Below are 12,570 nucleotides of genomic sequence, written 5' to 3'. Positions count from 1 at the left end.
CTCAGATTTAAACTCTGAACTTCCACCTAGCAATCTGCTTAATTCTCTGTAGACAGAAGGAGCTTAAATGTATACTGATTTTGTAGGTGAACTAATTAAGGCATGCATTGCTGCCTCGAGGCCTTTTCCAAGTATTCAATCATCCTGGAAGATAATTTAATATAACTTGACTCCTCTAGGAGAAGGAGGCCAAGGAAAATATTGTGTCTCACTAAGAATTATGGGTTTGAGTTTTCATTTTACATTGATCTAACAAGGTTGGATCATAAAAATCCACAAAAAATAAAAATCCTGCAAAGCAAAGGTGTTACTTGCTACTTTAAAGTAAGAAAATTGGAAGCCTACCACCATACTAGGGTAGCTAATGAAGAATTCTGAGCAACTTGATACAGAACATAAGACAGTATATATTTTGAGCTTCAAAGGTCAGACAATAGAGGAAGAATAGTCTGGACAAATAGAAATCTGATGGCTTTCTCTCCTAGTCTTGAGTTATAAGTGCTACTACCTGGTCTACCTGCTGCATTGAGTTTCTCCAGCTCAAGGATTTCCCCTTTGGTGCAGCTGTTGTTTAAACTTAATGTATAACACAGTTTGAAAAAATATTGTGTTTAAATTAATAATAATTTGTTATAATAGGTGCACTCTACAGATTTCAATCATTTTTTTTTTTTTTTACTAATTAGATATAGCTGAAGTGAATAAAACATGCAATAATTTAATGGAAAGTAAAACTAAGAAGGCTGATAAAATTTCACTAAATTTCCGGAATAACAAAAAGTTCATCCTTTGCTCAGAAAAAAGTAGTCAAAAGTATCCATATTCTATCTAGTATCTTAAGAATGCGGAAAATAAATTTTAAAAAAATTCAGCAAAGAAACAGAGCAGAACTAAGAAGGAAGTCACATGGAGGCAGATTTCAATTGTTTAAAAAGAAGAATTTTCTAATAACCAAGCTGTCCAACAATGAAAAGACTGTCTTGAAAGAGAGTAAGCTCCCCACGACTGGGGTTTTCCATAGAACTTATATGACTGTGATGGATGTGGTAGAGTAGGTGGGAGGAAGGACCAAATAAGGTCCCCAAACACATGATAATGTTAAGCAAGTGCTTCTTACATGTATCTTGCCCTTGACAAAGGTAGTGATGTCTTCTTCATTTTCAAAGATGGACAATGTCTGTAGCAAGTTATTTTCCAGCCATTCCCAATGTTTTGTGATCTCTTTACGGGATGAACCTAGGGGATTTGGGAAGGTAAAAAAAAGGGAAAAAAACATCAACACATCACTCTCAAACTCATTTGAGGAGAAAAATTAAGAATCATTTCCCATCATAAAGATTAGGCAGAAGTCTCTGTAAGAAGCCTTACGAAATACCCATTAAACTTATTTTAGTTAAAAGATTAACTTGCTCCCTGGGGTAGTGAAAAATAAAAACACTCTTACTCTGCTAGTGGAGCTAAGAAATGATACAATCTTTTTGGAAAACAAAATGGTATTATACAATAAAAGCTGCTAAGTTCTATTATCTAATGATTCCATTATGAGGGCTATATCATAAAGATGTCACTGAAAGGAAAAAAAAAAGATTTCTGTACAAAAATACAAAAAAAGTATTAATCACAATAACAAAACCAAAAAACAATCCATATGTCTAATGATTGGGAAATGACTGGACTATGGTATATAAAAAAAATTCTACTTAATTAGAAGAACACTTATTAAGCACTCCCTATGTAAAAGGTACCATGCTAAACCCTGCAGACAAAAGCAAAATTGTTCTTGTTTCAAGGAGTTTGTGTTTGGTTGGAGAATACAACATGATAAAAATAATAGTTGACATTTTAATATATGAAACTGAGAAGGAGGAGCTAGTTTGTGAAGGGCCTTCAATGTCAGGCTAGTTTGTGAAGGGCCTTCAATGTCAGACTAGAGTTTTTATTTCAACTGGACTCATGTGCAGCTACTAAGAGTTTTTGAGCAGGGAAATCAGTCAGGCCTGAACTTTTTTTAAATTTTATTTTTTATTATAGCTTTTTATATATAAAACATATGCATGGGTGATTTTTCAACATTGACCCTTGCAAAAACATCTGTTCCAACTTTTCCCTTTCTTCCCTCCACACCCTCCCCCATTTTAAAGTATATGTTAAATATAATATATGTATACATATTTATACAGTTATCTTGTTGTACAGGAAAGATTGGATTTAGAAAGAAGGTAAAAATAACCTGAGAAGAAAAAAACAAAAATGCAAGCCAACAGTAACAAAAAGAGTGAAAATGTTATGTTGTGGTCCATACTCATTTCCCAGTGCTCTTTCCCTGGGCATAGCTGGTTCTGTTCATTACAGATCAATTGGAATTGATTTGGATCCTCTCATTGTTGAAGAGAGCCATATCCATCAGAATTGATCATCATGTAGTATTGTTGTTAAAGTGTATCTCCTGGTTCTGCTCATTTCACTCAGCATCAGTTCATGTAAAATCTCTCCAAGCCTCTCTGTAGACCTGAACATTTAAGAAAATTTTTTTGGCAGCTATATGTTAGATGGATAGGAGAAGGGAGAGAATGGAAAAGGGGAGATCAATGAGGAAATTAATGAAATAGTTTAGAGATCATGGCAACTTGATCTAGAGATATAGCCATGTGTGTAGAGAGAAAGAGATGAACTTGAGAGAGATTATGAAAGAGAAAAGGCAAGTTTTTGAGTCATCTGAGTGGAGATGACAATTGAGCCTAGAAGAAACACAAAGAAAGAGAAGAAGTCCAGAACAGAGCCTTGGAGAAATCAAGATTTAAGGAATGGGAGCTGAACAACAAATTGTTAAAGGTCAAATAGGTGGGAGGTGGGAGGAAAATCAGGAGAGAGAAAACTCACAGAAGTCAAGGAGGAAATTAGAAAAGGGTGGTCAACAGTTTCAAAAGTTATAGACATTGAGAATTATGAGAACTCAGAAAAAAATCACTGGATTTAACAATTAAAAAGTCAGGGAAACCCTGGAAAAAACAGTGATAGTCATGTGGCGGGCTTAAAAACCTGGTTATGGGGTAGAAAGGGAAGAATGAGTGAGTAGTGAAGAAATAAAGGCAAGAAGAGAAGAGCTTAGCAGTGAAAAGAAAGAAAGAGAATACAACAATTCGAGAAAACATCAGGATGAAATAAAGGTTCCACTCCCCTCCACCTTTTTAAATAATATAGGAGATCTTAGTATATCTGTAGATGATAAGGAAAAATTCAACGGAAAGGGACAGACTGAAGAAAAGAGATGGGAAACAAATAATGAGGAGAAGTCCCAAAAGAGATGAAAGAGAATGGGATCAAGAGCACAGAGGGGTCAACCTGGAAAATTGAGACTGGGACAAAAGGAAAAGAGGATGAAGATATAGAGAGCTTTTAATATATTGGAATAAAGGAAAGAAAGGGGATTATAAAAGAATGGCCTATATTTTCTCGGTCCAAGTTGGAGGAAAGAGGTGTCATAGAAAACACGAAAAAAGAGGAAAAGATTTGGCACTGCTATAAGGACAGTGAAAATCAATCAGGGAAGAATAAAAGATTTGCCTTGCAACTGTGAGAAATCAGTTGAGACCAGATAATATAAATTTATAGTAGATTCAAATGGCTATTCGATCTTGTTTTGCAGTAGTCTTTAGCAGCTTGGGAGTGGAAGTAGAGAAGGTAGGGGGTCAGGGTTGACAATTAGCTGGTATGAATGATGGTGAGAAAACTATACAAGAGATTCAAAGACAGAAGATGGCTCATAATCAACTTTAAGATCAAGACTTTAAAGAGAAGAAAGTGAGATCAAAGTATCAGTGATAATTTAGGAAAACAGAAGCTAAAATGTTTAGAAATCACGGAGAAACTAATCAAATAGAGTAAAAGATGTTAACAGATACATGTATGATAGGAAGAGAAGCTGGGCTGGCACAAGGAATGACAGGTACACAAAGTCCTGAGATTACTCAGGAAACAATATGGAAAGCCTCCAGTATGGTAAGTGGAGAAGATATGGGAGAACAGGATCAATTGTACAGGATGGGTAGGTATATATAAATTGTGAGCTGTGTAGTTGAGAGGGAATACAAATTGAGGAGATCACATATCTATTTGATAAATTTGATTTAATTAATTTGATTAACAATAAGGTGATCTTCTGCAGAAATATGATCTAGATTATTTTTTAGTTACACTCTCCTAGAACTGCTATCTTGAATTTTTGGTTTGGAGATATTTCACCTGGAACTTCCAGCTCAGCACCCATTGAGGTATATTAGATGTATTTACAAAGAAGAGGAAGACTAGTTTCATCAGTTGTCTATTCTTTGCACTTGTCTATGTTCAGATATCTTTTTGTGTATTATTTTCTTTTCCATTATTGTGATTGTTGATATTTTCATAATTCTTCTTACTTTGGTCTACATCACTTTATACAAATATCAATACCAGGTTGGGCCTGGTTGGGCCCGGCCCCTACCATCTGACCTTTCTTTTGGATCAGAGTTTTGATCCAACTATCTTAATGCAGATGAATTTGGCTGACACTAATTCCAGGATACTTGAGTTTCTATTTCCACTCCCTATTTTTCACCTAGGCTCAAAGAAACACTGTGAGCACTAACAAACCAAGCCTTATTTTAACACCTCCCCTCTTGCCTTGCCTCAAGAGTTCTGCCCCGTCTCTGATCCTCTGCCACACCAAACAAGTCCCAGAGAGACTTGGGCCAGTGTGGGAGGTCAGAGATGGAATGTATGTTTTTTTTGGGGGTGGGTTCTGTCACTGTATCCTGGCATAACAAATCAGAACCCAGAAAATCTTTTCCTAAAGGAACTTGTACACATTATAGTTAAATTCCAGAGGACAATTAACACAGTGAACCTTCTGGGTAAAGAGGCTTTTGTGGACAGAACTGGAAACCTAACCGCTGCATTACATTTGTTTCTACAGGTGAAAAAAACTTCTTGAGTTAGATACACTCAACTGATAGATGTTTTCTGAGATATTATGGAAGGTTCTGATCCAAATGACTATAGATGAGCTTGGCTGATCCTGCTTTCAGGATACTTAGTTCCTATATTGACTCCTCAGTTTTTAACCTAAACTCTAAAGAACATTGTTCCAAGATCCACTTTCTGTACTTTGGTAGAATTCCTTTCTTAGTCTTTTTATTGGACCCCTCCCTGTCAAAAGGGCCAGAGCCATGATCCTGCACCTCAAATAACCCAGCCTGAAACCTGAAGCTTATTAAGTGTTACTCAGCTAATACACTATTCCCTTTGGAGAAAGAAACCATGATATTTCACACTTATACATGACTACTTCTTTTTTTTTTTTTTTTTTTGCGAGCAAGAAAGATGGCATTTTATTTTTTAAAGTTGGTTGTTAAACATCTGTCAGTACACCACTGTTCCCATATAATACTTCTATATCTGTATAATGAAAATCATGCTGACCTCATTTTTCTCCATTCTGGTTGTCAATCAGTCTTTTTTTTTTTTTTTTTTTTTAAACTTCTTATTGACAGAACTCATGCCAGGGTAATTTTTTACAGTATCGTTGTTGAGGTATATAATGATCTCCTGGTTCTGCTCATTTCACTTAGCATCAGTTCATGTAAGTCTCGCCAGTCCTCTCTGTATTCATCCTGCTGGTCATTCCTTACAGAACAATAATATTCCATAACATTCATATATCACAATTTACTCAACCATTCTCCAATTGATGGGCACCCATTCATTTTCCAGCTTCTAGCCACTACAAACAGGGCTGCCACAAACATTTTGGCACATACAGGACCCTTTCCCTTCTTTAGTATCTCTTTGGGGTATAAGCCCAGTAGAAACACTGCTGGATCAAAGGGTATGCAGAGTTTGATAACTTTTTGAGCATAGTTCCAAATTGCTCTCCAGAATGGCTGGATGTATTCAACAGTGTCCCTGTTTTCCCACATCCCCTCCAACATTCCCCATTATCTTTCCCTGTCACTCTAGCCAATCTGACAGGTGTGTAGTGGTATCTCAGAGTTGTCTTAATTTGCATTTCTCTGATTAATAATGATTTGGAGCATATTTTCATACGGCTATAAATAGTTTCAATTTCTTCGTCTGAGAATTGTCTGTTCATATCCTTTGACCATTTATCAATTGGAGAATGGCTTGATTTCTTATAAATTAGAGTCAGGTCTCTATATATTTTAGAAATGAGGCCTTTATCAGAACCTTTGACAGTAAAAATGTCTTCCCAGTTTATTGTTTCCCTTCTAATCTTGTCTGCATTTGTTTTGTTTGTACAAAACCTTTTCAATTTGATATAACCAAATTTTCTATTTTGTGGTCAATAGTGATCTCTAGTTCTTCTTTGGTCATAAATTCCTCCCTCTTCCACAAATCTGAGAGGTAAACTATCCTATGCTCTTCCAATTTATTTATAATCTCATTCTTTATGCCTAGGTCATGAACCCACTTTGACTTTATTTTGGTGTATGGTGTTAAGTGTGGGTCAATGCCTAGTTTCTGCCATACTAATTTCCAATTTTCCCATCAATTTTTGTCAAATAATGTGTTCTTATCCCAAAAACTGGGGTCTTTGGGTTTGTCAAACACTAGATTATTAAAGTTATTGGCTGTTTTGTCCTTTGAACCTAACCTATTCCATTGATCAACTAGTCTATTTCTTAGCCAATACCAGATGGTTTTAGTAACTGCTGCTTTATAATATAATTTTAGGTCTGGTACAGCTAGGCCACCTTCATTTGATTTTTTTTTTCCATTAATTCCCTTGAAATTCTTGACCTTTTGTTTTTCCATATGAACTTTGTTGTTATTTTTTCAAGGTCATCAAAATAGTTTTTTGGGAGTCTGATTGGTATAGCGCTAAATAAATAGATTAGTTTAGGTAGTATGGTCATCTTTATTATATTTGCTCGCCCAAGAGCATTTAATATTTTTCCACTGGTTAGATCAGACTTAATTTGTGTGGAAAGTGTTTTGTAGTTTTGCTCATAAAGTTTCTGATTTTCCCTTGGCAGATAGATTCCTAAATATTTTATACAATCAGTAGTTACTTTAAATGGAATTTCTCTTTGTAACTCGTAACTGTTGGGTTTTGTTAGTGATGTATAAGAATGCTGATGACTTATGATGATTTGTATCCTTCATATACATGATTTCTAAGAGAAGTAAGCCCAGACATGCTACATCTAAACTATAGAATTTCTACTTCATTTTCTATCAAAGGCTTGGAGTTATTCTCTAGGGATGAGCAAAAGTAAAATATTAAGGAACTGATTAGAACAAAAACTCTAAAATGACCAAAGTCTACTGAGATGGCATTTACAGATTCAAGAAGGTTACCGATCCTGATGGCTCTGGTGCCTCTATTTGCTGAAGCAAGAAGACAGTCACATGTTCTGAAGTATATATATGTTAGCAGAAGCTCCAAGTGTCTAAAATTCTTACTGAGAGCAGCTCTGCTCTCATGCATGCCATCCTCTCTCCATTTTTTTTAGCTACTGGACTTGAGAGACTTGGTATGTAAACGTTCAAGTCTCTCTCTAAGCTATCCTTGATACAAGTTTTGATAAGGCAAGAAAAGGAGAAACACAAGTACCTACCACAGGCAACAGCCCAATAGATTTGAGAGTCCTGAGTCTGATGAAGGATTCGATAAGGGGCGACTCTGGCACTGGAATCCAAGACAACATCCAGTGTTCCCACAAGAAGACCTGGGAAATAAGGTGGAAAGGAATGTGATTGGGGATTTAACTGGTCTATGTCCCTGCTCCAGCTACACCAAATGCTATTACAGATGGCCTGATTTCATGAGCTGAAAGAACAGGAAGGATCAAATGAGATAATGTGTACTAAGACACTTTGTAAACTACAGATTGCTGTATAAATATACATTAATCACTATCTGTTCCTTGGCCCAGGTAACCAGGACAAATAGCTGTCATTTTCTGTTTAAAAATCTCAAAGGAGGAGACTTAGCCTCTTTCAGGTTTCACTTCAGTGTAACTGAATTAGGAAAATCTTCCTTTTATAGAAAATGATAAGGTTCTTCTGGATCCTTCCTTTCAGTCTTTTTACACTTTTTATACTTTATTCCCCTCCTCACCCTCAAGGATCCAGCTCCATTGGCTTCCTTGCTTCCCCACATGTCCTAACCCTACCTTTCCTCTGGCTGTCCCCCAGGCCTGATATGTCCTTTCTCCTCACCTGTCCTGTATTCCCTTGAGACTCAGCTCAAATCCCACTTTCTGCAGAAGGCCTTTTCTATTTGTGCCTGCTACTGGTTCTTTCCCTCTGAGATTCCCTTCCATTTACAATCTCTATTTGGTATATATCTAGTTATTTGCATGTTGTCTCCCTAACAGAATGTAAACTACCTGAGGAAAGGGACTGTTTTGCCTTTTTTTTGTTTCCTCACTGTTTAGCACAGTGCCTGGCACATTGTAAGTGCTTAATAAATGCTTGATTTGGGTCTAGCTCAAATGACTGGTATCCATTGTCTTTCATTCTGTACAACTCTCATTGATTTGAGCCCATTTATTTTAGTTCTTTTTAAATGATTTCTATTCCTTTAATCTTTTTTCTAACAACCCATATCTTTGTTAAAAAAAGCAAAAAAAAAAAAAAAAAAAAAAAAACCCAAAACCCCAAACCAACCAAATTTTTTTTATTGATGCTTTTTCTCCCTTTCTGAAATCAAAATCACTTTCCAATTATTCTGTTTTCTATATCCTCTTTCTTCCTCTTATCACTATAGACCTTTCTCTTGTAATGAAGATTGTATAGGTCAAACAAAACAAGCCAACATATTGGTGATATTTGATGATAAATGTGTCATTTCCCAATTATAGTATATTACTCTGCTAAGAAAAAGAAAGGATATTTTCTTGTCAAAAACTCAATTTTTCTTTTTGTAATACTTCTGTACTTATCTGTCTAAAATTTGGTGACTTCATCAAGACAAGTAGGAGTTGTTTTTTTCTGACCATGCTTCCAACACAAATTAGTTTAGTGATAATTTATTATTCTACACTTACTTAGGACCTAAGGCTGGGTTTCCATAGAAATTTATTTTCTAGATCATCAAATCTCATCCCTTTAACTGCTGAAATGTGCATTATGAATGGAAATGTTCTAAGACATAAGAAATACATCCTTGCCCTTTTAAGCATTATTTTGAGCACAACCTTTGAAGAGTATGTAATAATTTTTATATTTTATATATAAGCTTTGCATAAAAATTAGCCTGTTCTCAATAACTAAGGTTTATCATTATGAATATCAATGACTATGCTCTAACGATAATGAAATCATTCCTCTAAGGACTACTAAAGTATATGGAGCTCTTTGCTATGCCAAATAGCTCTGGACTGTGTTGAGCTGTCTGTTTCTATTTCTTCCTGGATATCAGTTATCTTTTCTCACTGTTCATCATAATCTTTGCGCTCCCATTAGCTACTATCCCACATCATCTAATTATTCATTCAAGTTTTTTAAGAGCCTATTGCATAGAGAGCCATTTATGGATAGGGGATACAATTTAGATAAAATATGATCTCTGTCTTCATAGAGCTCATGGTCTATTGGGGGAAAAGGCACAGAGAACTGTACTATGTAATATTATCTAATTTCATTGAAGAGTTGAAAAACAAAATAACATAAGGTGTTAAAAGGTCATTATGATGAAGAAAGAGGACATCTAAGAGGAAGTGTCATTTTAATTGCACTTTTAATAAAGGTTATGCAGGAATGTGACAACAGATAACAGAGAGAGCATCCAGGATAATGCTGGAGGAGGAAGGCCCAGATGGTTGTCTGAGGCACAAAGTACATGCTGATCTGAAGGTCTTTGCTTATTTCTGATTGGGGGTATAATTCATATGTTTGAGAAATCTAGATGCTTGACATCTGGAAAAGTAGGAGTGTTAAAAACACTGTGTTTCTCACTATACAACTACATTATAGTCAGAATCTCTTCTCTTTCGGGTTCACTTGTTATATCTATAATTGGTTAGTCTTCTTTTCCTGTAATACTGACATGTAAGTAGTTAAACAACCAGGTTGAATAATGACTATTATTAGAATTTGAATGTTTAATTATAACTATATGTAAAATATGGTAATTGGAATGGCCCAATGGAAACATACAAATATATACAAAAATAAACAATAAACAATGAAAATCTGAATGTGACTACTTCCTGGGATATTATTTATAGAGACTGGGACCTAGCTATATATTACCTTAATTTCTAAAGGAAACCAAGAAGAGATATCTATCAGCATTCACTTCATTATTTAATTCTTTAAAATATAATCTTTTAGGCACCTGTGTTTAGGAAAAATTTAGATAATACATAGTTGTATAAGAAAGACAAATAACTAAAAAAAAAAAACTTTTGAGAGATTAGAGCAAATAGCTATGTGAGGTCCGAGGTCATTACCAACAATAGAAAGGGTAGAGATGAGCAGAGCAATTTCCCACTTTCTCTTCATCTTCAACATACCCCAAAGTACACAGCATTGGAAATATATTTTACCCCCCCCCCCAAAAAAAAAAAAACAACGCAAACCCCCCAACTCAATCCTTTTAGCCTAGAGCTGGAAATTCACGACCTAACTTTTTTTTTTTTTTTTTTTTTTTCCGTCTGAGGCAATTGGGGTTAAATGACTTGCCCAGGGAGTATTAAGCTAGTAAGTATTAAATGTCTGAGGCCGGATTTGAACCACAGCCTAACACCTTAACCAAATGATGTTCCAAAAATTCAGTGGGAGAGAAAGTCAACCAAATCCGCAGAAAGAATTTTGGGGAGTAGAATGCAATTAGCAGGTTTGAAATTTTCCTAGATTCTAGAGCTAACACTTCAATATTTCCAGGCATTAGCATCGAATTTTCACAAAGAAAGTTCAAGTTCCTTCCTGATTGTCACGTCCAGGCTGAGATGTTCACAAGGGGGCAGATGTTATACCCTTGACATCAGACAGAAGCGTCAGCAGACTGGGAGAAAGACAGAAAACTACAAAAAATTCCCACAGGAAATGTACCTTGGGTGTCAGAGAGCCCAGGGAAGGTTCCCCCTCAGCATCTCCGAGAGGCACCCAGCCTTTTCTTTTGGGGGATTTTAGCCACGAAACTGGATACAAAACAGGCCTGTTAACTGAGGGGGCTCCAGTGATATGTCAGGACCGGGAGGAGAGAGGAATTCCTGGGCTCAGTGCTATCAAAGACAGAACTCTGGTGTGGAGTCCGGAGGTCTGGGTTTGGGGTTCTCTGCTGTCGGGACTGCTTTCGATCAAGGGCAAGGGACTTCCCCTGCTCGGAGCTCAGTTTCCCCATCAGTGAGCACCATCTCTAAATAATCTTGCGGCTCTCGATTCTAACCGGAGGGGGGGTGTAGGCAATGAGGCCCCAGCGAGGGCAGCTTCCCCTTCCCGAGGATCCAGGGAGTCTGCACCACCCTCCAGCCCTCCCGCAGCCCCAGAGAGTCTCCAGATGTTGTCAGCCCCGCCCCCTCCCGTCACCCCTTTAAGCCGCAGGTTCTCGTCCCTCCCCCCATCCCCGAGGACGCCTGGACCCCTCCTCCGCCGGTGCGCGTCTCAGACCTAGGGGCTTCCCTTTCGCTGTCCAGTTGCCCAGCTGCCCCGCTGCCCCGGCCCTCACCCGTGAGGCCGCCGCCCTTGCCGTGGCCGCGGCGCCGCTGCAGCAGGAAAAAGGGGTTGGCGCGCTCTGTCACCCACAGTGCATTCGCCACCAGCACCTCCTCCGGGTTCAGCCACATCCTGCCGGCCCGGAGCCCCCCGGGCTCCCCCAAACAACAGGGGCGCTCGGGATCGGGCCGGGCCCAGCTCCCGGAGAAAGCGGAAGCGCAGCGGGCGGGAGCACAGGAAAGAGCGCGGGAGCGAGCGCGACAGAGGAGCGAGGGCGAGCGCAGCCGAGCGGAGCCGGAGGGAAGAGCCACCGGAGCCTGGGTCCCGGCGCGCGCACAGCGCTCTCTGGCGGCCTCCAAAGGCGACCCAGCTGGACGGAGCTCCGCAGCCTCGGCCTCGCCCCCTCCCATCCGCCCTTTGGTTCTCTTTCCCCGTCTCCTCCTCCTCCCTCTTCTTTCCTCTCTTCTTCCTTCTCTCCTTCTCCTCCCCTTTCCCTCTTCTCCTTATCTAATCCCGTCCGCTTCTTTTCTCCTTCCTTTATCTTCCCCCTCCCCTTCATTCTCTTTTTCCTCTTCTTCCTTTACCCCCTCTTTCCTTTTCTTTCCCCTTCCCAATCCCTTCTCTTCTCCTTCCCTTTCCTCTCCCTTTCTAGCTCCTTCCTTACCTTCCCGTCTCTTTTTCCCTTATTTTCCCTTTTTGGCCAGTTCCTTCCCGCACTTTCCCCTCCTTTTGATCGCCTCTTCTCTCTCCTTTTTCCTTCCTCAGCCTTCTCCTTCCTCTTCTTCTTTTCGCATTGCACCTGTCCCCAGCTCCTCCCTTTCCAGCTTCTCTCTCTCGCCTGTTTCCCTCCTTCTCTTTTCTCACCTTTCTCTGCCAGGTCAGGGAGTAGCGCAGACATCTCCTATTCTC

At 38.6% G+C, this 12,570-nt stretch overlaps 1 protein-coding gene across 3 annotated transcripts in view; it reads right to left on the bottom strand.

Annotated features, from left to right (window-relative positions):
• TBC1D9B (TBC1 domain family member 9B) overlaps positions 1-12,100 on the bottom strand; it is a 42,678-nt gene extending 30,578 nt beyond the window's left edge. Inside the window, exons 1-3 of one of the 3 annotated variants that reach the window (XM_051979095.1) lie at positions 11,675-12,100; positions 7,617-7,727; positions 1,118-1,236 (exon numbers count right to left, since the gene is read on the bottom strand). In XM_051979095.1, coding sequence (XP_051835055.1) covers positions 1,118-1,236; positions 7,617-7,727; positions 11,675-12,071 — 627 coding nt within the window. In that variant the 5' untranslated portion in view covers positions 12,072-12,100. Of the gene's footprint in view, positions 1-1,117; positions 1,237-5,457; positions 7,548-7,616; positions 7,728-11,674 lie in introns of those variants that run through there. The other 2 variants (XM_051979096.1, XM_051979097.1) reach the window with 2 other exon arrangements.
• Positions 12,101-12,570: the final 470 nt, after the last annotated feature.

This window comes from Antechinus flavipes, chromosome 2 (assembly GCF_016432865.1).
Source record: "Antechinus flavipes isolate AdamAnt ecotype Samford, QLD, Australia chromosome 2, AdamAnt_v2, whole genome shotgun sequence".
NCBI lineage: Eukaryota > Metazoa > Chordata > Mammalia > Dasyuromorphia > Dasyuridae > Antechinus > Antechinus flavipes.
This window is presented reverse-complemented; position numbering and strand designations above follow the sequence as displayed.